The 21810-nt window shown below is 47.6% G+C and overlaps 3 protein-coding genes across 13 annotated transcripts in view; 2 read left to right on the top strand and 1 right to left on the bottom strand.

The window, feature by feature from the left end:
- The window catches only part of ANKRD27 (ankyrin repeat domain 27), a 78719-nt gene extending 64827 nt beyond the window's left edge, over nucleotides 1-13892 (bottom strand). The window contains exons 1-2 of one of the 2 annotated variants that reach the window (XM_083512513.1): nucleotides 13215-13892; nucleotides 12743-12826 (exon numbers count right to left, since the gene is read on the bottom strand). The gene's annotated coding sequence lies outside the window, so the exon portion shown is untranslated. Of the gene's footprint in view, nucleotides 1-12742; nucleotides 12902-13033; nucleotides 13129-13214 lie in introns of those variants that run through there. The other variant, XM_083512514.1, reaches the window with a different exon arrangement.
- Nucleotides 1-21810, top strand: part of TDRD12 (tudor domain containing 12) — a 140974-nt gene that overhangs the window by 45293 nt on the left and 73871 nt on the right. For 4 of the 10 annotated variants that reach the window (XM_083512501.1, XM_083512509.1, XM_083512506.1 and 1 more), the window contains exon 1: nucleotides 21337-21394. The exons of 1 other annotated variant lie outside the window; for it this stretch is intronic. The gene's annotated coding sequence lies outside the window, so the exon portion shown is untranslated. Of the gene's footprint in view, nucleotides 1-20743; nucleotides 21586-21810 lie in introns of those variants that run through there. 5 more of the 10 variants (XM_083512507.1, XM_083512502.1, XM_083512503.1 and 2 more) reach the window with 4 other exon arrangements.
- Nucleotides 13244-18999, top strand: NUDT19 (nudix hydrolase 19; the record flags this gene model as incomplete). The annotated part of the gene is made up of 3 exons (XM_083512525.1): nucleotides 13244-13960; nucleotides 15931-16138; nucleotides 18006-18999. 3 exons carry the CDS (start codon nucleotides 13244-13246, stop codon nucleotides 18239-18241), a joined length of 1161 nt encoding a protein of 386 aa, XP_083368651.1. The 3' UTR covers nucleotides 18242-18999.

The raw sequence follows: 21810 nt of genomic DNA, 5'->3' as shown, positions 1-21810 counted from the left end.
ACATTACAGTGAGGAATGAGAAGTCAGTCTATATGAAAGTATATTGCACAGATGAGATGACAAAACTTCATGTTATAATTCCACCAGGCATATTTTGCACAGCTAAGCACTGCATACAGACCAGGAATCTTGGTTTAAAACAAACAATGGTAACTTAAATATGCCAGCTATGGTTTGATGCTGGCTCATTTTGAAACTAACCATTTTCTATTTTAATCTGGATGACAAGCCCAAACTTCAGTTAACTGAGTTTGTATACAATGCACAACTATGGCTAGTTCTAAAGTGAAGTAAGACTTCACTTTCGTTTACGTACAGAGAAGGGAGAAGGCTGTGAGGCGGTGTCTGAACTGGGCCTTACATTATTTTACTGCAGATTTGAAAGCAAAGCAGGTCTTTATGTAGACATTAATCTTTTTCTTACAAGTCATGTTGACAGAAGGATAATGAGAAATCAAATCAATCTCTATTTTCTTTATTTGCCAAAATCCATATCTGCTGCACGTAAACTCTGGGAAGCCTATATTTTTTCATGAATATTTCAACGTTTAAAAGTAGCTATTAAATCAGAGCCCATCATGTAACTTACTTATTTCTTCTACAGTTGGCAAGGAAGATAACATTAATACAAAAACCTTAAGAATGCAATGTGAATTTAAGAAGATTTTAAAATAATTTCTTGACAGAAATCAAATTCAGAGAACAGTCCAGACTCTAAAAAAATGACTACTTGTAATTAGGGTGCAGATTAGACTTTAGAACAAAGACTAGGTATATAATAGTTTCTAAAGCTCCAGTTCTAATGTACTCAGTTAAAGAGGGGGGGGGGGACAATTTCACTTAGCTACTTCATAGCAGTTAAATGTTCACTAGCACTTTTCTGGAAAAGATGGGAAATTAAATTACAGGAAATATAGTAACAGGTAAGTCCTTTGTATTAAGAATGGTTTTTATCCTTTAAGGACATTGGAAAAAACTTTACCTCAAAAATTAAAATATCTGCAAATATATAAGTCATTTATAATATTAGGTTATATCTAATGCTAGTTATACCAAGAATAGACCCAATTAATACACATGACTAATTTCAATGGGTCTACTCTGCATAATACCTAGCTGGGTACAGCTCATAGTCAGCTGGTTACCAAAAAAACAATTACATAACTTGGTAACCATTAAGAACTGGTACCTGAATTTGCTTGTTTTTCCCTTGTCATGTCTATTGGACTACAGGCCTATGGATAAGGACTGTGTTATTTGTAATTTATATACAGCACCTAGAACATTTCAGGCATTTCATGAATGAAAGAAAAATAGCAATAATAATATTGCAATAAAGGAATACCAAATAATTCTCTACATTGTGGGTTGTATCCAATGTGGTGCTAAGTTAAAGTCCCTTGGTACTGGAAGTACTGGTTCCACTGGCAACATGTTTGTATTGTTTCACAACAAAATGCAGAAGCAGGTTGCTGGTAACTTTGCTGCACAACCCCATGAGTTGTGCAATGCGTTTCCTCTACAACTGTTGCGAACTGGATTCTTCTGCTGTGTAACATTAACATTCCAAAAAAGTGAAAGGGCAAACAGAGAATGTTGGATACAGCCCCATATCTATCATATTTAAACAGGGCAATTTTATACTTGACTATTAACAAGTCAGCTCTACTGAGTTCACTGAACCTTACTAAAGAGTACAGTGGTACCTCGTGTTACATACGCTTCAGGTTACATACGCTTCAGGTTACAGACTCCACTAACCCAGAAATAGTACCTCGGGCTAAGAACTTTGCTTCAGGATGAGAACAGAAATCATGTTCCGGCGGCACGGCAGCAGCAGGAGGCCTCATTAGCTAAAGTGGTGCTTCAGGTTAAGAACAGTTTCAGGTTAAGAACGGACCTCCGGAACGAATTAAGTACTTAACCCGACGTACCACTGTACTGCAGACAGGAAATGATGAGAAATATTAAGAAAAAATTAATGATAAACAGTTTGTATAGCATATAAGAGAAAGAGTGAGCAGATGTCCAGTCTTGCGTGTGTGTCTGATTATAGTTATGCTGGTGTTTCGTCCCAGTTTTCCCCCAAACATAATCAGCCAGCTGGCTGACCTCTGCTACTCTGCCAAGCTAGCACCAGAATGAACTTGCAGCCAAGCAGTTTGGTAGGCCGCAAGAGCAGTTTACAGTTTTTCAGCATTCTTTTTTTATTTCTCAAGCGATTTCTAATCTATACCACCATTCCCCCCCCCCAAAAAAAAATCACACAGTGATTTACGACAATAAGGTAATCTAAAAACACAAGAAACAGAAACATTAAAGCAATAATCCTAAATTACACAATTAACCACATAATAAAAGCTTCCATCAGCTTCTAAAAGTCTGAAAAAATGTGAGTTTCTACATGGCATCTAAAAGAACATAAGGTTGGAGAAACACACATTTCATTCAAGAGGTCGTTCAACTGATGTAGAATCACCAGTGAAAGGGCCCTTCCATGGGCCTCCACACAAACACACTTCATTTAATGCAGGGACCACCAGGTGAGCCTTTTCTGCTGATCCTAATGCACAGGCAGGTTGATATGAGAGAAGGCATTATCTCAGATATTTATGAACATGAATTAGTAACCAATGAGAAGGGTTTCAGAGTTTACACTCTGTACAAACTGGCATGGTCCAACTCAACAGTAAAAAAGAAAAAGAAAAAACGTTGGTCCATTAGCCCCCACTACTGACAAAACATAGCAAATGCATTCTCCATTTCTCTGAGCTACCTAGTTCCCATGGAAGGGAAGGAAAGTACTGTAATAAAGTGTGGAGGTGCAATTTTGGTATTCTGCTTCCTGGCTTAATTGAAAGACAAATTAAAGGACACCAATCATGGAGAAGCTACTGACTGCATCTCCTAGGCCACTACTTTCAGGATAACAGAGATTCTAGGGAAGTGGAAAGATAATCTTTTGGATTTTGACACAGACTTGATTTCTCCTTGGCCATGGTGGTCACTGTGTGGTCATGATCTCACTCCTTCCTCATCTAAGATCACTCCCCCCAGTTGCTCTTTGCTACTGAGGATGTCACATCCACTGGCTGCAATCTCACTATCAGCCCCCTCTCCCAGACTGTCACAGTCCCATCCAAAGGCTGCAATTGCTTTAAAAAAACAACAACAAGGCCAGGATAGAGAATCCCAAATGCATTGTGTATTCTGGATCTTCTTAGATGCATCTGTTGGCCTGCAGCCAAAAGCACTTTATGCTGCACTTCTGTGCAGTTAGCCACATTTAAGACCATTGATTTCAATGAGCTTAGGGGAGCAGTGTACAATAATTTCAACTGCTACATTGACTGGATCAGGGGCCAGCAAACTTTTTAAGCATGGGGCTGGTCCACTGTCCCTCAGACCTTTTGGGGGGGTAGACTAGATTTTGAAGAAGAAGAAAAAAGAACGAATTCCTATGCCCCACAAATAACCCAGAGATGCATTTTAAATAAAAGGACACATTCTACTTATGTAAAAAAATGCTGATTCCTGGACTGTCTGCAGGCTGGATTTAGAAGGAGATTGGGCCGGATCCAGCCCCCGGGCCTTAGTTTGCCTACCCATAGATTGGGTGGTAAAATTTCAAAGCTCTTACAGTAGCATCAAAATGTAGATATGATATTAATAATGTATAAATATACAAACGTATGTTTAGAATCATGGGATGTGTGTGCACTTCAGGAAGCAGGCTGAGGCTCAATCACTACAGGCACACCACATGCTGCCTATACTTGGACAGCTTGTCTGTAGATTCCCAGGATTCCCTAGAACAGTGGTGCCCAACTGGTGGGCCATGTACCCCAGAGGTCCGCATAACCCACCAGGGGGTCCATGGTACCATTCACATAACAAAAACCACTGAGATATAAAAAAAATTCAGAAGTAGGGGGTGCATGGCTTGGCTTTTGAAAAACAGTACTTAGCATACGGATGTATACCCATGTGTCAGAGCTGCTTGAAGATCCTAGCTCACAGAGGATCACGCTAGCCAGCGGTCATTAAGTAAAAGTCTTTATTGAATTACAGTTTCCATTCTCACGCTGCTGCGCGCAACTCTACGCCTAGTAGCTAGGTCGGCGAAGCTCCGTCTGAGTCTCCGCCCTGTGTGCACCAACTTAATATCCTAGCCTTGCTCCACCTTTTCCTCCTGACTGTCCTCCTCTGGGTCCCTCTACCCCCCGGGGCTTCTTCCTTCCGGGATTCTTCTGACGCTGACCCAGACCCTCCTGCCTCCTTGCGCCGGGCTTTAGGACCTGGCTCTCTTTCGGGGCTGCTTACTGCGCCGCCTTCCTCTGCATTTGAACTTGGCGCGCGCGCCCAACCTTCCACTTTCCTCTCAACCGTTTCTTCGCTCCCCGATGGAGGTGTGGCCATCCCCGACTCATGTCCTCCCTCCTGTGGAGGTGTGGCCACTCCTGACTCATGTCCTCCCTCCTGTGGTGAGCTGCCAGCGCTTCCCCCCTGGCTCCCTTCCTCTTCCCTGCTTCCTGGCGGTGACGCTGGTCCCGATTTCCAGCTGCTCCCCCCTGAGTCCTCTCTGGCTCTGTCTTCCTGGGGTGCCCCCCTAGACTCCCCCCTTGCCCTCGCCACTGGTGCTCCTTTCTGTGAATCCTCTGATTCACTGGAAAGACTAGGAGATCTCGGGTCGTCGTCGTCACTCATCTTTTCTTCTGCCTCCTCCCCTTCGCTCTCTGTTTCCTCCCTTGCCCGTGCTTCTGCTCCTAAACCCCTGACATCCATCCCCCCCTCGAAGCCCCCCATTCCCCCCTCCCCTCCTTCCGGTGCTGGAGCTGGGGGCTGCTGTTGCAAAGGGACGAACGTCGGGTATCGGTCGCTTCCCGTGGCAGGCCTCCATCTGAAGTCTCCCGGGTCTTCCTCCCCGCTCTCGTCGACGACAGTCACCTCCGCTTCCATCTCTGTGCAGCCGTGCTCGAAACCAGGGTCGTCCCCGAAAACGTCCATGTCCGTCTCTCCCTCACTTCCTCCTGTCGGTGTTGCTCGTCCTGGGCCTTCCAGCCACCGTCTGCGCCACTGCTCCTCTGGCCTATCGTCCCACCAATACGAGGGTTCTGATGCAGATCCCGAGGGTGACCCCTCCGGGGAACGGACGTCTTGTGTCGGGTCCTCGTCCGAGTCGAACCCCCGGAAAGTGCTGGCCGAAAGTGTGGGCGTGAAAAGCCAGTCGTCAAAATATTCTGCTGGCATAGGTCTATGGGGAAAGAGGGCATGAAACTCGTCTTTGAGGAGAGGTTCGTCCAAGGCGTAGCCCGGCACCCAGCTGTTCGCACTGGCCGGGGTGCCCTCCTTGGCGAGAAAGTATTCTACCCCCCTCTTCCCCCCATCTGGAGTCCAAAATCTCAGTGACTTCGTTGATGCGCTCCTTCTGTGCCACTTCCGCGTGCCCTGTTCTGTCTCTGACCGGACTCGGCGCTGTTCCGGGTTCCTGGAACCTGTGCGGTGCCTTGTAGGGAGTGAGCACCGATCTGTGGAATACCGGATGCATTCTGGAACCCTCCGGAAGTGCCAGTCTGAAAGCTACCGGGTTGACCTGCTCTTCGACTTGGTAGGGCCCCAGTTGCTTATGCCCTAGTTTCTTCTTGGCCAACGACCTGGCCGGCACTGCGTGGGCTGCTAACCAAACCCAGTCTCCCACGTGGAGCTCTTCTCCAACCCTTCTGTGCTTGTCCGCTTGTACCTTGTATGCGTGCTTGGCCAGCTCCAGGTGGCGCCTCAGCTGATCGTGGACCTCCTGCAGCTCCGACGCGAACGCATCTGCTGTCTGCGGCTCCCCCTCCCCCATTCTTTCCAGTCCCGGGAAGGTTCTTGGGTGCCTCCCGTTGTTGGCGAAGAACGGCGTGACCCCCGTGGACACGTGCTTCGTGTTGTTGTAGGCGAACTCGGCAAGCGGTAGGTAATCCACCCACGTCGCAGGCTGTTGATTTGCATAACATCTCAGGTACTGCTGCATGATGGCATTGACCCGCTCCGCTTGCCCGTTGGTCTGCGGGTGTCTCGCCGACGCCAGGTTGATCTTGACGTTCAGGAAGCCCATCAGCTTCTGCCAGAAATTCGAGATGAACTGCCGCCCCCGGTCGGACAGAATAGACCGTGGCAGACCATGAACCTTGAACACGTGGTCTATGAACAGTTTGGCGGTTTGCTCCGCCGTGGCCACCTTCGCACACGGAATGAAATGCGCCATCTTGGAAAACAGGTCCACCACCACCAGCACTGCCGTCTTGCCCCTTGAGCTGGGCAGATCCGTGACAAAGTCCAGAGCCACCCTTTCCCAAGGTTCGACCGGAGTTTGCAGCGGTTCCAACAGTCCGGCCGGCGGTTTGTGCACTGGTTTGGCCCTCTGGCAGGTGTCGCACCTCGCCACGTAGTCTGCGACCTCCCCTCTCATTCCAGGCCACCAGAAATCCCTGGCTACTAATTCCACCGTCTTCTCCTTGCCAAAGTGCCCGGCCGTGGGCGCGTCGTGCAGCTGCTGCAGCACCTTGGCTCGAAGTTCGTCTCCCGGCACGTAGATGGCCCCTTTTCGGATGAGCAATCCATCTCGTAGCCGGAAACCGTCGGCCGCTGCCTTGCCCCTTTGCACCTCTGCCATCTTTGCTTGTGCGAAGGAGTCCTCCTGCAACGCACGTCGCACCGCCTCTAGGTCCACGGTCGCCGCGGCGCACGCCCACACTGCTGGTGCGAAGATGTGCATGGCGGCCGCTGGCGTTGCGTCCTCCAGATACTGTGGCTTACGGGAGAGAGCGTCTGCCATGATGTTGGTGTCCCCCGGGACATACTCTATTCGGAAGTCGAAGTTTGCAAAGAACTCAGCCCAACGTATCTGCCTCTGGTTCAGGAACTGTGCCGTGCGCCAGTGCTCTAGATTCTTGTGGTCCGTGCAAACCTGCACCGTGTGCTTGGCGCCGATCAGAAAGTGCCTCCACGCCTTGAACGCTGCGTGAATGGCCAGCAACTCCCTGTCCCAGATGGTGTAGTTCTGTTCGGACTTGCTGAGCTTCCTGGAGTAAAACGCTCCCGGTCGCCACACCCCCTGCGGGTCTTTCTGCAACAGGACCGCCCCCACGGCTCTGTCCGAGGCGTCTGTCTCCACCCTCATCGGCTTGCTGGGGTTGACATGAAGCAGCTGCTCTTCCGACGCGAAGAGACGCTTGAGTGCCTGAAAGGACTGCTCCGCTTGCGCTGTCCAAACGAACTTCTTCTTCTTGGAGCTAAGCGTGTCAGTGATGGCCGCTGTCTGCATCGCGAAGCCCTTGATAAACTTGCGATAGAAGTTCGCAAAGCCGACAAACCGTTGGACCTCCTTCCGGTTGCGCGGACTCTTCCAATCCAACACCGCTCGAACCTTGGCGCTGTCCATGGCGAGCCCCTTGTCAGACAGCTTGTAGCCCAGAAAATCCACCTCCGGCACGTCAAATTGGCACTTCTCCAGCTTGGCGTAGAGCCTATGTTGCTTTAGCCTGCTCAGCACTTCCTTGACGTGTCCGTCATGCTCCTGCTGCGACTCCGAAAAGATCAGGATGTCATCTAAGAAACAGACGCACGTCTTGTAGAGAAGTCCCGCCAACACGTGATGCATAAACGCTTGAAAAACGTGGGAGCCATTTTGCAATCCAAAAGGCATAACTCTATATTCGTAGGTCCCCAGTGGCGTGAACATGGCTGTCTTCCACTCATCTCCTTCCCGCATGCGAATGAGGTTGTACGCCCCCCGCAGGTCCAACTTGGTGAACACTCTGCCCTTCCGTACCTTTGCGAGGAGGTCGTCAATACGGGGCATGGGGAAGTCCGATGGCCTAGTCAGACTGTTCAAAATCCTGTAATCCACTACCAGTCTTTTCTGGGGCGTGTCCCGCTTCTTAACAAAGAATACGGGACTGCCCCCCACTGCCCTGGACTCCCGGATGAAGCCGCGTTGCAAATTATGGTCAATGAACTCTTTGAGTTCCTGCAGTTCGTCCTCTGACATGGAATACAGTTTCCCTTTAGGCAGCGCCGCCCCCGGCAGCAGGTCAATTTTGCAGTCATATGGTCTGTGAGGGGGTAGCCTGTCTGCCTCCTTCTCGCAGAAAACTTCCAAAAATTCAGCGTACTTGTGTGGAATCGCTTGCAGCGTGCCTAGCAGCAGCTGTGACTCCTCTTCCTCTCCTTCCTGCCTGGGCACGATGCAGTGTTCAGCACAAAAGGAAGAGCCGAAGGTCAGCTGCCTCTGGTACCAAGCCATCGCTGGGCTGTGCTTGTCCAGCCAACTCATGCCCAATACAATGGGCGTGTCAGATAGTCGAGTGACGTTGAAGCTGATGATTTCTCTGTGATTCCCAAGTCGCATCACCATTGGTGGCGTCTGCTTCACCACTTGCCCCCCGAGCAGCTCCCTGCCATCCACCGTGACAACCTGCAGGGGCAGTGTGGCCGGCAGCAACTGCACAGCGTGCCTGTCGACAAAGTCCTGCCCTATAAAGTCCGCATTGCTGCCTGAGTCAATGGTGATTGGCACGTCCATGGTGATTCCATTGGGCAGTTGGAGAGACGCTGTGAGCCTCACTACTGGTTTGGGCGGGAGGGGGTTCACGGGCTGTAAAATCGCTGGGGACTGCGTCACTAACACGTCTGGCTGGGCCCCAGTGCCTCTTCCTCCAGCCAGACAGCCTCGTTTCCCTGCTGTGGTCCTCCTTGCTGTGTTGCTGCAGTCACCATTGCTGAGGCTGCAGTGAGCTTGTGGGGCCTCTGGGGACACTCTTTCGCCATATGCCCTGGCTCCTCACAGACGTAACACTTCCTGTTCCCTCTAGGAGGCTTCGCTTTCACTGCTGCTGGTGCTAGGGCTCTGGTTGCTGACTGAGCCCTTGCACCTCCCACCTCCATAGGTTCGGCTCCTCCTCCTGGCGGAGGCGTGGATTGCGCCCGCGCTGCTTCCCTGGGAAAGAAGGAGGGGCCCCCGGCTGGTTCGCGCCCTCCACGCCCTTCGTCCCTGTTCCACGGACGTCCTTCCAGCCTCACCCCCACTGCCAGTGCCCTCTGAACGACCTCCTGGGTGGTTCGGGGTCTCTCCCCCCTGGCGATCTCATCTTTAATCGAGTTATGCAGCCCCTCCCAAAAGAGGTCTCTTACAGGAGCCGAATCTCTGTCCCATTCCAGGGCACTGACCAAGGCGAAAAAGCGGGCATGGTACTGCCTGACGCTGGCCCTCCCTTGTCTCAGCCCATGCACCTCCTTCCGTGCAAGATCCACGTCAATACTTGATAAAAAACACCCATCCATTGCTTTAATAAAGGCATCTGCATTCTGTAGCGCCGGATCCTTATCTCTCCATAAATTGCGTAGCCATGCTCTCGCATCCCCATGCAGATGGGACATGATGAACCCCACTCTCTCTTGTTCATCTCTAAAGTCTTTATGCAGCAGTTGCAGTGCGCACAGTACGTCGGCTCTAAAGTTGGGATACTGTTGCAGGTTCCCATCGAAGTGAGAGACCAGCCCGCCTGTCCGTCTCGCCAACCCAATGCCCTCCTGCCGGGGTGTCTGCTTTGTCAGCACGTCTAACCTGACCTGGAGATCCCTGCAGGCTGCGGCTGCTTCCTCCTCCCTCTTCCTGGATGCTAGAGCCTCGGCGTTCAGTTGTGCCACCGCGTTTCTGAGTTCCTCTATCTGCTGCTCAGCCGTCATGTCGTCTGCCGTTCGTGAGCTTGCTAGTAGGCACCTGTGTCTCTCCCCTCCTCGAGGCTGTAGATGCCCACAAGTGGAGACGGAGCTTACTGTCAGAGCTGCTTGAAGATCCTAGCTCACAGAGGATCACGCTAGCCAGCGGTCATTAAGTAAAAGTCTTTATTGAATTACAGTTTCCATTCTCACGCTGCTGCGCGCAACTCTACGCCTAGTAGCTAGGTCGGCGAAGCTCCGTCTGAGTCTCCGCCCTGTGTGCACCAACTTAATATCCTAGCCTTGCTCCACCTTTTCCTCCTGACTGTCCTCCTCTGGGTCCCTCTACCCCCCGGGGCTTCTTCCTTCCGGGATTCTTCTGACGCTGACCCAGACCCTCCTGCCTCCTTGCGCCGGGCTTTAGGACCTGGCTCTCTTTCGGGGCTGCTTACTGCGCCGCCTTCCTCTGCATTTGAACTTGGCGCGCGCGCCCAACCTTCCACTTTCCTCTCAACCGTTTCTTCGCTCCCCGATGGAGGTGTGGCCATCCCCGACTCATGTCCTCCCTCCTGTGGAGGTGTGGCCACTCCTGACTCATGTCCTCCCTCCTGTGGTGAGCTGCCAGCGCTTCCCCCCTGGCTCCCTTCCTCTTCCCTGCTTCCTGGCGGTGACGCTGGTCCCGATTTCCAGCTGCTCCCCCCTGAGTCCTCTCTGGCTCTGTCTTCCTGGGGTGCCCCCCTAGACTCCCCCCTTGCCCTCGCCACTGGTGCTCCTTTCTGTGAATCCTCTGATTCACTGGAAAGACTAGGAGATCTCGGGTCGTCGTCGTCACTCATCTTTTCTTCTGCCTCCTCCCCTTCGCTCTCTGTTTCCTCCCTTGCCCGTGCTTCTGCTCCTAAACCCCTGACACCATGTAACTCCAAACAAGTGTTAAACCAAACCAAGGCTCATAAGTAAACAACAACCCATAGCTTAAGATTTTGGTTTGTTGGCAGTAAACAAATCATAGTAAAACTGATGGACATGGTTCACAGGTTCAATAAACCATGGTTTAGCAACATATGTGAACCAGGCTACTGAGTCACCTTCCCAGTGGACTATAGACAGCACTATAGAAAGGTCACTTGCCAAGGAAGGAAGCAGGTAAGTCAGCACTTTCCAAGAGTCATTATATGTGTGCATGCAGTGCTCTGATTACGTGACACGTGCTGATCCCTCCTCTGCTGCATTGCAGTACTTGAGAAGAGAGTAAACACGAGTCAGGAGGAGCAGTGAACAAGCGGCAGAAAGCTACTGGAAGACAGTGTAGCATGTGCCATGTGGTATGCCTTGCATAAGTTAGCCTGCTGCCATCAGGTGTGGTAGAAGAGGATGCTGTCCCATCACTAGTACTGAAGTAAGCTTTGTACATGGGATGCGGGTGGAGCATCCTCTTGTCTTTTGCCTCAGGAACCAAAAAATATTGGGTCAGTTCTGCAAAGCTACCATTTACTCATCACTGTGGATGTGCAGACCTTACCCCTTGGTAGTTGCACATTATAGACCCAAACACCTTATTCCATCTCTACTGTTTCACATTCTGAAAGGAATCTTTCTTTCTTATTTATTTATTTATTTATTTATTAATTATTGGAATAAAATGTTTAGATATTATATATCCCTCATGTGTGTATACATCTCAGACAGAAAATGTGTGTTTTATTCTATCAACAAGACTCCATTTGAAACAAGGTTTGTCAGAAGTGAGTCCCACAAGGCTTTGTAAAACAATATACAATAAATCATTGGCTGCAAAAGTACCGAGTGGGATTTTTCAGACAAGTGGAAATGAATCTGAGTTTCTACAGGGTGCGTTTCAGTTTAATGCTGGAGACCACCCCTCCATCACACACCACAATTTGAAAATAAGGAGAATATTTGAGCTGCCTATTATTTTTAGCCCACCCTTTCACCAAGGATGTAAAGTCAATCTCTTGTGGCTGTAGTCTAGCTAACAAAAAGTGATTGGCTTAGGGTTACCTAATGAAGAAGAAGAAGAGGAGTTTGGATTTGATATCCCACCTTTCACTCCCCTTCAGGAGTCTCAAAGCGGCTAACATTCTCCTTTCCCTTCCTCCCCCACAACAAACACTCTGTGAGGTGAGTGGGGCTGAGAGACTTCACAGAAGTGTGACTGGCCCAAGGTCACCCAGCAGCTGCATGTGGAGGAGTGGAGACACGAACCCGGTTTCCCAGATTACGTGACTACCGCTCTTAACCACTACACCACACTGGCTCTCATGAACTTCATGATTCAGCAGGTATTTGAACCAAGATATCCCAGGTAATTATATATATACTTTTAAAGAAATTTACCTTTCCCCTAAAGTTCTTAAGACAGTTGCATACACGCCACCACTGTATACTTACACCCACCCTGTGAGGTAGGTTATACTGATTGTGGGCAGATGAATACAGATTAGATCCCAAGCCCCTTCAATTGAAATGCAGGCTGCAATCTCAAACACACAGAGAGCATAAGCCCCAATTTACTTCTGACTCTGACCTTGGCTGCTTCCTTTTCACTAATGCATTTTACAATGGTTAACTGACACCTGTTTTTAACTCTCTGTGGGTTTTATTGTGCGGTTTTAAATTTTATTGCTGTAAGCAGCTTTGATATATTTTTAATGACGTAGTGGTGTATAAATATTTTTTAGAAATAAATAATAAAAAATGGGCAGCGGCGGCGTATCTTTTACACTCATTTGTTTTCTTTGTCCCTGCCTGTCATTTACAGATAGGTAGCCGTGTTGGTCTGCCATAGTCAAAATAAAAAAGTTCCTTCCAGTAGCACCTTAAAGACCAACTAAGTTAGTTCTTGGTATGAGCTTTGGTGTGCATGCACACTTCTTCAGATATCTGAAGAAGTGTGCATGCAAACGAAAGCTCATGCCAAGAACTAACTTGGTCTTTAAGGTGCTACTGGAAGGAACTTTTTTATCCTGCCTGTCATTGTGAACTTTGTGTACATTTGCTTTCACTTATCCCTTATACTTACCCTGCTCACGCCATCTCTCTTTTTTCTGCTTTCTCCTTCCTTTGTTGCTCTTGGACTTCCACCTTCCTTAATGTGGCCTCATACCTGTTGAGCGAAATATTTGTTTATTTATTACATTTTTATATACGGCTCTTCATCCGAGGATCACAGGGCGGTTTGCTGCATAAAAACACAAAATGTGGGACATAATAATTATAATGAAAATACCACACACCAACATATTTAGAAGGCCGAAGATCGTTCAACAGTCGAGGGCTGTTAAAATAACAATACTAATAATTTAAACAATACTAATAATCATTTCAAAAGCGAGACGCTGCTGTCGGGGGGCGGAGTTCCCTTTCCGAACACCGGCCTGGCGGCGCTGAGGAGACACCGCACCTCAAAAGGCGAGGCCGCTGGGTGGCGGCGGCGATAACAGGCCCGCCCTGAGGAGGCGGGAGAGGCGGGAACGTGAGGGCACCAGACTCACCCTTGCCACCGGAGGCCGAGGCGCGCAACATGAGCTGGCGGTTGCGGCACTGGCGGGAGGCGGCGACGCTGCTGCTGGCGGCAGGCGGGCCGGGCGTGTCTCCCCCTCGGCCCGCGGCAGCGGGCGCCTTCGACTACGAGCTGCTCCTGCTGCGGCGGAGCCCGCGGAGCGCCTTCCTGCCCAGCGCCCACGTCTTCCCGGGCGGCGTGGCGGACGCGGCCGACTTCTCGTCCGACTGGCTGCAGCTGCTGCCCGGCGGGCCGCGCTGCGGGCTGGGCTCGGTGCGGGGCGAGTGCCCGAGGGCGCCGCTCTTCGCCGCCGAGCGCCCGGAGCTGGGCTCGCCGCTGCCGGGAGACGTGGCCTTCCGCCTCTGCGCCATCCGCGAGGCCTTCGAGGAAGCCGGAGTCCTCTTGGTGCTGCCCGGCCCGGTCACTGATGCCGCCGCCGCCACGGCCGCCACCACGGGCCCGGCCCGCCTGCTGCCAGCCGAGCGCCTCCCGCCGTCCTCGGAGCTGGCTGAGTGGCGGCTGCGGGTGCAGCGGCAGCCCGGCAGCTTCTTGCAGCTGTGCCGCCACCTGAGCTGCGTGCCCAACATCTGGGCGCTGCGCGAGTGGAGCAACTGGCTGACCCCCGTGGGCCGCGCGGGGCGAGGCGGCCGCCGCTACGACACCGCCTTCTACCTCTGCTGCCTCGGCCAGGCGCCGCCGGTCGCCTCGCACGACGACGGGGAGGTGACGGCCTGCCAGGTGAGCGGGACGGGGACGAAGCCGGGGCCGCGGGAGAAAAGGCGCGCTCTCCTCACGTGCTCGCTTCAGACATGAGGCGATTTTGGTCGTCGTTGTTATTATTGCTGTTATTATTATTATTACTATTACTACTGCTACTACTACTACTGTACTACCAATGCTATTTTTCTAGAAAAAGAGGTGCTAGAACTCACCACGGACGCCTTCCCTTGTTCTCTTATAATGGCGAAGGCGCCCACCTGAGAGGTGCCAGAACTGAGTTCTGTGGCTGGGGGGAAAGCCCCGACTACTACTATTGTTGTTATTTATTATTATTGGGGGGGGGAAGGCTCGCCATCTTCACATGCTCAATTCAGGCATGAGAAGTTTTATCATTTTTATTACTACTATTATTGTTATATTATTATTAGCCCAGTGAGGAGAAAAGGTGTGCTGTCCTCACATGCTTGCTTCTGACACCAGGCTGATATTATTATTATTATTATTATGGAGGAGGAGGAGGAGGGGGTGTATGCTGTCCATTTGCTTCCAACATGAGGTGATTTTTTATTTTTATTTTTATTATTAGTGTGGGGAAGCACGCTGTCTTCAGGCTGGAGGCTTTGCATCTACACGAGGGAAACATTTACTTATTTACGTATTAGATTTATTATGTCGCTCCGCCACGGATGTCAAGACGCTGAACAGGATTCCCTCTTTATCCCCAGTGCCCATTTTATCCTCACAACAACCCTGTGAGGTCTGCTAGGCTAGGAGATGGTTACTAACCAGGGACCACTAGCCAGGAGAGTGCCACTAAATTGAATGCCAGTTGCTGGAAGCCACAGGAGCGGAGAGTGCTCTTGTGCTCAGGCCCTGCTTTGGGGCTTCCCAATAGGGGCAGCTCCCCAGCTGCTGTGAGAACAGGAGGCTGGGCTCTGGATGGGCCCCCTTTGGCCCGATCCAGCAGAGCTCCTCTAACATTAGGCAGATTAGGCTAAGGGATGCTTACTAGTCAGTGGCCACTAGCCAAGAGGGTGGCAGTTTGCCTCTGGATATCAGGTGTCAGGAAGTAAAGGGCTGTTGTGGTCATGTGTTGCTTCTTGTGGCTTTTTCATTGGCATCTGGTTGGCCTCTGCAGGGACAGAATCTTGGGGTCAGATAAGCCTCTGGCCTGATCCAGCAAAACTCTTTTTCTTGGGACTAGCCCAAGATCACTCAGCAAGCTTCATAGCTGGTGGGAAGCTTGAACCCAGATCTTCCCAATCCTGCTCTCTAAATAGCACCCTGCTGGCTCCCTGGCATCAGCATTCCCTTCTCTCGCCTCACATAAAATAGACATTCTCTTCCTTAGACTGCAAGTCTCAGCGTGCTTACCAGAATTCAAGGCCTGCATAGCACAATGGGATTTATGCTCGGTCAAACGGTGATGAACATGTTCACAGTCTGAGCCCAGAGACTGGCAACAAGTTATGGACAATGACCTTGGCCACACGTCGCTTGAAACTACACCCTTCTGGTGTGTCCCGTGTAGGACTGGCAGGATGCCAGGTTCAAGTCCTTGCTCAGCCCTGAAGCTCACTAGGTAACCTTGGGCTAATCCTTGCAGGTTTGGGGCAAATAGTAACTAGAGAAGGAATACTTTGTAGCAAGAAACTATCAAGGAGCCTTGATCTGGATCAGGAGAACGTTTCAAATTTGGTCTACCGGGTCTTTATTTCTTTGTAATAGAAGCAACCGGTTTTAAGCATTTTTTAAAGAAGCACAAAAAATATGTTGTTTGGCTTTTGGCCTGACCAACCTCATAAGATTGTTGTGAGGGTAGTAATGGGGTGTGGAGACCTGAAGGCACAGACATCACATTTATTTGAGCATTTAAAGTTGTTGCAAAATTATATTTTAGTGCAGAAACGATTCAGGTGATTCAGAATATTCCTTTCAATGGGAATTCACAAACTATGGAGATCAGCTTATTCTTCATTCTTTTTCAGTGGTCAACGCCCTCAGAAGCTGTTGAACTCTTTAAGTCCCAAGACATCTCAATAGCACCACCTCAATTTTATGAATTCTGCAGACTCTGCAATTTCACATCACTTCATGATCTGCATAGGTTTGCCTCTGAACGAGCCGTAGAAGGATGTGAGCGTTGGATGCCTGTTCTGATGATTGCTTCAGATGGCCATATGCAGATTTTACCAGGTAGATCAACATGGCATTTGGATTAGTTATTTTAACAATGATAAGTTTATTTTCATTCTTTGGGAAAAACAAGTACTTTCAAATTCCAGTGCATATTATTAGGATGGTGTTTTGAAGAAGAATTGATTTATTTACAATTTCCCAATAAGGGAGGTCTATTCTGAACTGTCTGGTATTAGCCACTAGTGTACTCTGTGGATCTTGTCTATTATTAGGCTTAATACTTGCTTCTTGAATGATGCTATAAATATTTCTATGCAATTCTATGCATCTTTTCTCATATGTTAGTCCTACTATATTCAGTAGGGTTTACTCCCAAATAAGTGTCCATAGGGTTGCAGCCTTACTGTGCAATCCTTTGCATGTCATTTAAGAAGTAACCCTAACTAAGTACCCTAACTAAGGTCTGCTACTGACATAGGCATTCATTTTCTTTTTATATTTTGCCTTTTAAAAAGCAAGAAAACTCAGTTACAGGTTTAGCTACAACTTTTCATTACTCAGCAAAGCAGGCAAAAAATGAAAAGGGGGGGATTCAACCTTGAACCCTGCTTCTTCCCAGAGCTATAATAGTTGAGTTCCAGATTTTTAATATTTATATCTGGCCTGTCTTCCATGGTGGAACTCATGGCAATGTAGACAGAGTTCCCAGGCAGTCTTCTATCTACGCCAGAGGTCGGCAACCTAAGGCCCATGGGCCAGTTCCAGCCCATGAGCTTCCTGGAACTGGCCCACGCCGTTACGTAGATTGGCATGGGGATTCCGTGCTATTTTCTCACGGTGCCATTTTTTTTCTCGCTGCGGGGACTGACTTCCGAGTCGGGAGAGTGCCAGAAATAGTGTGTGTGCATGCGCACAGGCGCTCCTCCGTCCTGGAAGTGCGCCAGAAATAGCTTGAGCACACACACAGGTGTGCACGTTCCAGCTCACCAAGAAGTCTAGCAGGGAGTGGACCGGACCGGCCTCAAAAAATGTTGCCGACCCCTGATTTAGGCACTAATCAGATCCAGAGGTGCTTAGCTTCAGTAAAGTGGATGCCTCATGTGTATTTAGATCATGCCAACAAGATAAGCAGGTAAACAAAAAGACTGGATGAGGTGGAGTATCAGGAAAACCCAGAACTGCCTCTTTGCTTTACTGGGGAATATAAATGTATATTATTCCTCTCCAGTTTATAGCTGGCAAACCCAAAAACAAATAACATTGTCAGTTTTCTGTTTTTGGTTCAGCAGTGTTGTGACCATGCATGTAACCCTGTGTTCTGCAGATACTCTATCAAAGTCCCTTTTTCATATACCGGTACTTCTTAGTCATGCAGAACTGTGCAACTGCTCTATTCTAACTGCAATTCAGGCAAACCAGGATTTTGGTTTATTTGAACTAACTGTACTTATAATAAACATAATTTCCCATTTTGGGACATAATAGGAAAATGTTTTCTTCAAAACCATGGCCAGAAGCACTAAATTTCTTTTCTTCATCCATAGAGAGGATAGAATAGCCCAAGGCTACTTATCCTTGTAATTGTAACTCTCAGTATAGTATTATGTCTGAACTGAGCATATTTGTATGTGCAGGCTAGGCCTTAAAGCTCTTGTTTCCCTATAAATTCATTGTTCATAATACAGTATATTCCTTGGCACAGATAGAACAAGACCCACTTTATTAGTTCATTGGAATACTTGATTACTTGCATTCTTGTATGCCAAGAGAACCTTTATGAAAAATACTGTCACAAAACCAGTTTTGAATCTTATCAAGCCATCCAACAGCAAAATAGCTTAAAATCTCTAGAAGTACCTAAAATGAAGTTCACTGAAATACTGAATATTACATACAAATTTAAGTTATACATTATATTTTTTAGGTGATGAGCTATATCCAGAAGATCCCGATTTTACAGGAGAAAGAAAACCAATGTTGATGACAGATAAAAAGATTGAAGATGTGATGAAAGGCGCCAGTAGACTTCACCGGATAGTGACACAAGACCATAATCATGTTAATATCTATGTGAATATCCAGCCCAAATATAAACACATCAATCCAATAACAATGGACTTTAAAAGGGGGGAAAATGCAGATTGCAATAGTAAATTATAATACTTTAAAAATAGTTTACATATTTTTATATCTACCAACGCAATGGCAGTTCCTGAATAAGCTGCCCTGGGGGCGTCACATCTTGCTAAGCAACATGTATTTCAAACGTAGCTGGAATTAATACATTCTTGTGCCACTTTATCTACATCAAGCCTTGTGTGAATGATTTAGGCTTTCGTTTGTGTACCACAGTAATTATTTCTCTGGCTAAAATTTTGTGCAAATGTGCCAATTCTGGGGTGGACATCTGTCTGCTAAGAACTTGACCTTAATCTACATATTATGGATTTAAGGCACTGAAGAGGCAGTGGAGCAATAGTTACCAAAGACCATTTGTAAGTATTGGGATAAACTGGTCCTTTATCAATATAATTCAGTATCTTGAACTATTCTGCTTTTCTCATTAAAATGTGGAGATACTATGGATGTTTACTCAAAAGTGATGCTCCCTAATTAGCTGGGATTCAAAATGGCAGTTTAGGATTTCAGCTTTACATGAGCATAAGTTCTGTAAATTCAATCAATAATGATTATTTTTTAAATATTCAGAAGCTCTGCTTTTGGAAGGCACTTTTCTAGACACACTAAGTTGCTAGTGCTGTCTAACAGCAATATAATTAATTCCATTATATGGTTGGGTTTTCAGTTTTTATATTTCAGAATGTCAACTGATGTGCATTTAAATTAGCATTTAAAACGCCAAATTGTAATTTATTTTTAGAATTTGTTTTAAAAATAAATATTTATTTTTAGCAACATTGCTTTGGCTGTTTTCATCATTGCTAAGATATACTGAGCCATTACACATCTTGTTTTCTTTAAAATTAAGAAGAGGCCCTATTAATAGTTTGTGTGTGTCAGGAGCTTTCTTATTTTCAGAAACATAAAGTTGAAAGTTGAAATTAAAGCCCTCCTATTACATTTCACATGTGTCCAAACTGGAGCTTTTGAGCTGTGTCTGGCTCCTAACTAGTTTGAGGAATGAATAGAAAACTATTGAAAAAGTGTTCTCCATGTGTGCTGGTTACAAGGGGATTTGGGTTTCCTCCATCCCATCTTCCAGCTGGAATTAAGAAACTGAGACTTGATGTAACGTAAGGGGAGGAAGTAACACAGACCAAAAGAAATGTCTGTCTCTTTAGTTTTACGTTTTGGGTGTTGGAATAGCTAAGCAAAAGATAACAAACTGCAACCAAAGCAGTTTTACACAAATTGCCTTGCTTTGTCTCTGTTGTACAAAAGGTTTTAGAATGTGCACAGAAGATTTATTGAACCATCTATATTTAATGTTCCAATGCATCACTGTGTATATAGTTTTGTTTTTAGAGAAACTATTTACCAATCACACATAAATATTAATTAGGCTTAACTGAACCCTCTGACTATGCAGTATCTCTTAGAATGCTATTATATTAGCCGTATTTCAGGTTTGGTTTAAATATTTCACATCTGTTGTCAAGACCAGTTATCACAAATAATATCAGTCTGTGTCCAGCCAGCTCTTGCTCTCAGAATGTCTTCTAAAAAAACCCCCAAACTCTCAGATCTCTATACAGCTGACTCACGACATGCATGGGAGTTACATTCCAGAAATAGTACATAAAGTCATATTTGTGTATAGTCAGATCCAGGGGCGTAGCCAGGATTTTTTTTGGGGGGGGGCAGAACTTCAGATTTGTATTGATTTTGATTGATTAAGGAGGGCAGTTGCCCCCCTGCTGCCCTTGGCTACACCCATGGTCAGATCAACTCCTTGTAACTTAGGACTTGCCCCCCAAGAAAGGCAGAGAGCTGCTTTGTGTGGGGACAGGGGTCTCCAAACATCTCGACACCATTAGCAAACTACATCCCCCCCCCAATTTTATTTTATTTTGTGGGGAGTCACGTGCTTTAGATGTGCACTAAGTGCACCTTAAATGTATGATTGAAGAGGATCTGCATTAAGTTTATTTGGTGGCAGTGCAAGTTGTTCCCTCGCTTATACAGTACCTCTCTTAACAGGCTCTAAGTGGGGAGGCAAGAGGGAGGCAAAACCTTAAAGTATATTTTGTTTCTCCACCGTGCAGCCTGGAGGTTGTGCAGGCTGAGCAAAAGTGGACATGCCTGATGCTGGAGAATAACTCAGAGAAGATGGCCACATTAGTACAGTACCATACATACATTTAAAGCATTTTGACCAGCCATTATTTCCTGCAAAGAATTCTGGGAAGTGTACCTGATAAGGCTACAGAGTATTGTTAGCAGGGATGGCCGATTCCATCCTTCTTATAATGAAGGAGTTGCTTGTTACCAAACAACTCCTTCATTATAAGAGGGATGGAATCCCTTTTAAATACAGTGGTACCTCGGGATGCGAACGGGATCCATTCCGGAGCCCCGTTCGCATCCTGAACAGAACGTAAGATGCGACTGCGCAGGTAGTGTGTGCATGTGGATGTCTGTATATAAATAGACATACACACACATTCATTTTCCCCTCGATTTACAGTCTTAACAGGTTTTTTTTAAAAAAAAACCACCAATTGGACAAAAATGATGTGTTCGTGTACACACAGACATACACACGCACCCTTTCTCCGCTTGATTAGTTTGTTTTAAAAATGTTAATTGTTGAGATGGAAAGAAGATAAAGCCCCTACTAGAGAAGAATGGCAGATTAAGTTGATGGATTATGCCAAATTGGCAAAAATGACGGAAGAATCAGAAATCAAGAAGACCAAAAATTTTCATAAGGAATGAGGAAAATTTATAATTTATCTTAAAAATCATTGTAAACAGTTAAAACTGTTAGCAGGACTGGAATAGCACTTGCAGTTTAATGGTAAATTTTGGACATAATGGAGATGTATTTTATGTTGGATGTTGGATATGTGATTGTAAAACTCTGACCTGAAAACCAAATAAACATTTTTTTTTTAATGTTAAATGTTCACACAAAAAATTAAGGGTTTGGGTTTTTTTTAAAAAACCGCGACAAAAACAAAACCGGCCGCCCGCCGCTGACACGTGCTCCGCCGCTGAGAAGCTGGGAGCGGTACTGAGCATGCGCGCGCGCGGCGGTTAAACAGCCGCTTCAGTTCTGGAGCACGCGGAAAGGAAAACGTAAGTTAACCGCCGCGGGGAGGAGACGGAGTAGGGGCGCGGTGAGACGAGGTGAGTTGAGGAGCGGGGCCCGAGGTTTGCATTTGAGGGCGCGGGGAGGTGCGAGCGGTGATAAAGCAGCCGCGGGACGAGCTATTGGCCGGCCCAGCTGAGCGGACTTCTCTTCCTCAGAGGTGGGGGCAGCTACCCCCCCCCCCCGCGCGTCGGGTGGCGGTTACGTATATTTTAATATACGGATACAGGTAGCAAGGCCACGTGATCAGTTTAGAACCATCGCAGGTGGCCACCTTCCTCCTCCCCCCTTCCTTGACACCCTAATTTAGCGTGACTTCTCCGCCTTTATTATTATTATTATTATTTAGCCCAGTGATGGCTGTTTTGGGACTACAACTCCCATCATCCCTAGCTAGCAGGACCAGTGGTCATGGATGATGGGAATTGTAGTCCCAAAACAGCTGGAGGGCCAA

Source organism: Podarcis liolepis, assembly GCF_965112155.1.
Source record: "Podarcis liolepis genome assembly, chromosome: 7".
Taxonomy (NCBI): domain Eukaryota; kingdom Metazoa; phylum Chordata; class Lepidosauria; order Squamata; family Lacertidae; genus Podarcis; species Podarcis liolepis.
The sequence above is the reverse complement of the archived record's forward strand: the minus strand, read 5'-3'. Positions and strand labels throughout refer to the sequence as shown.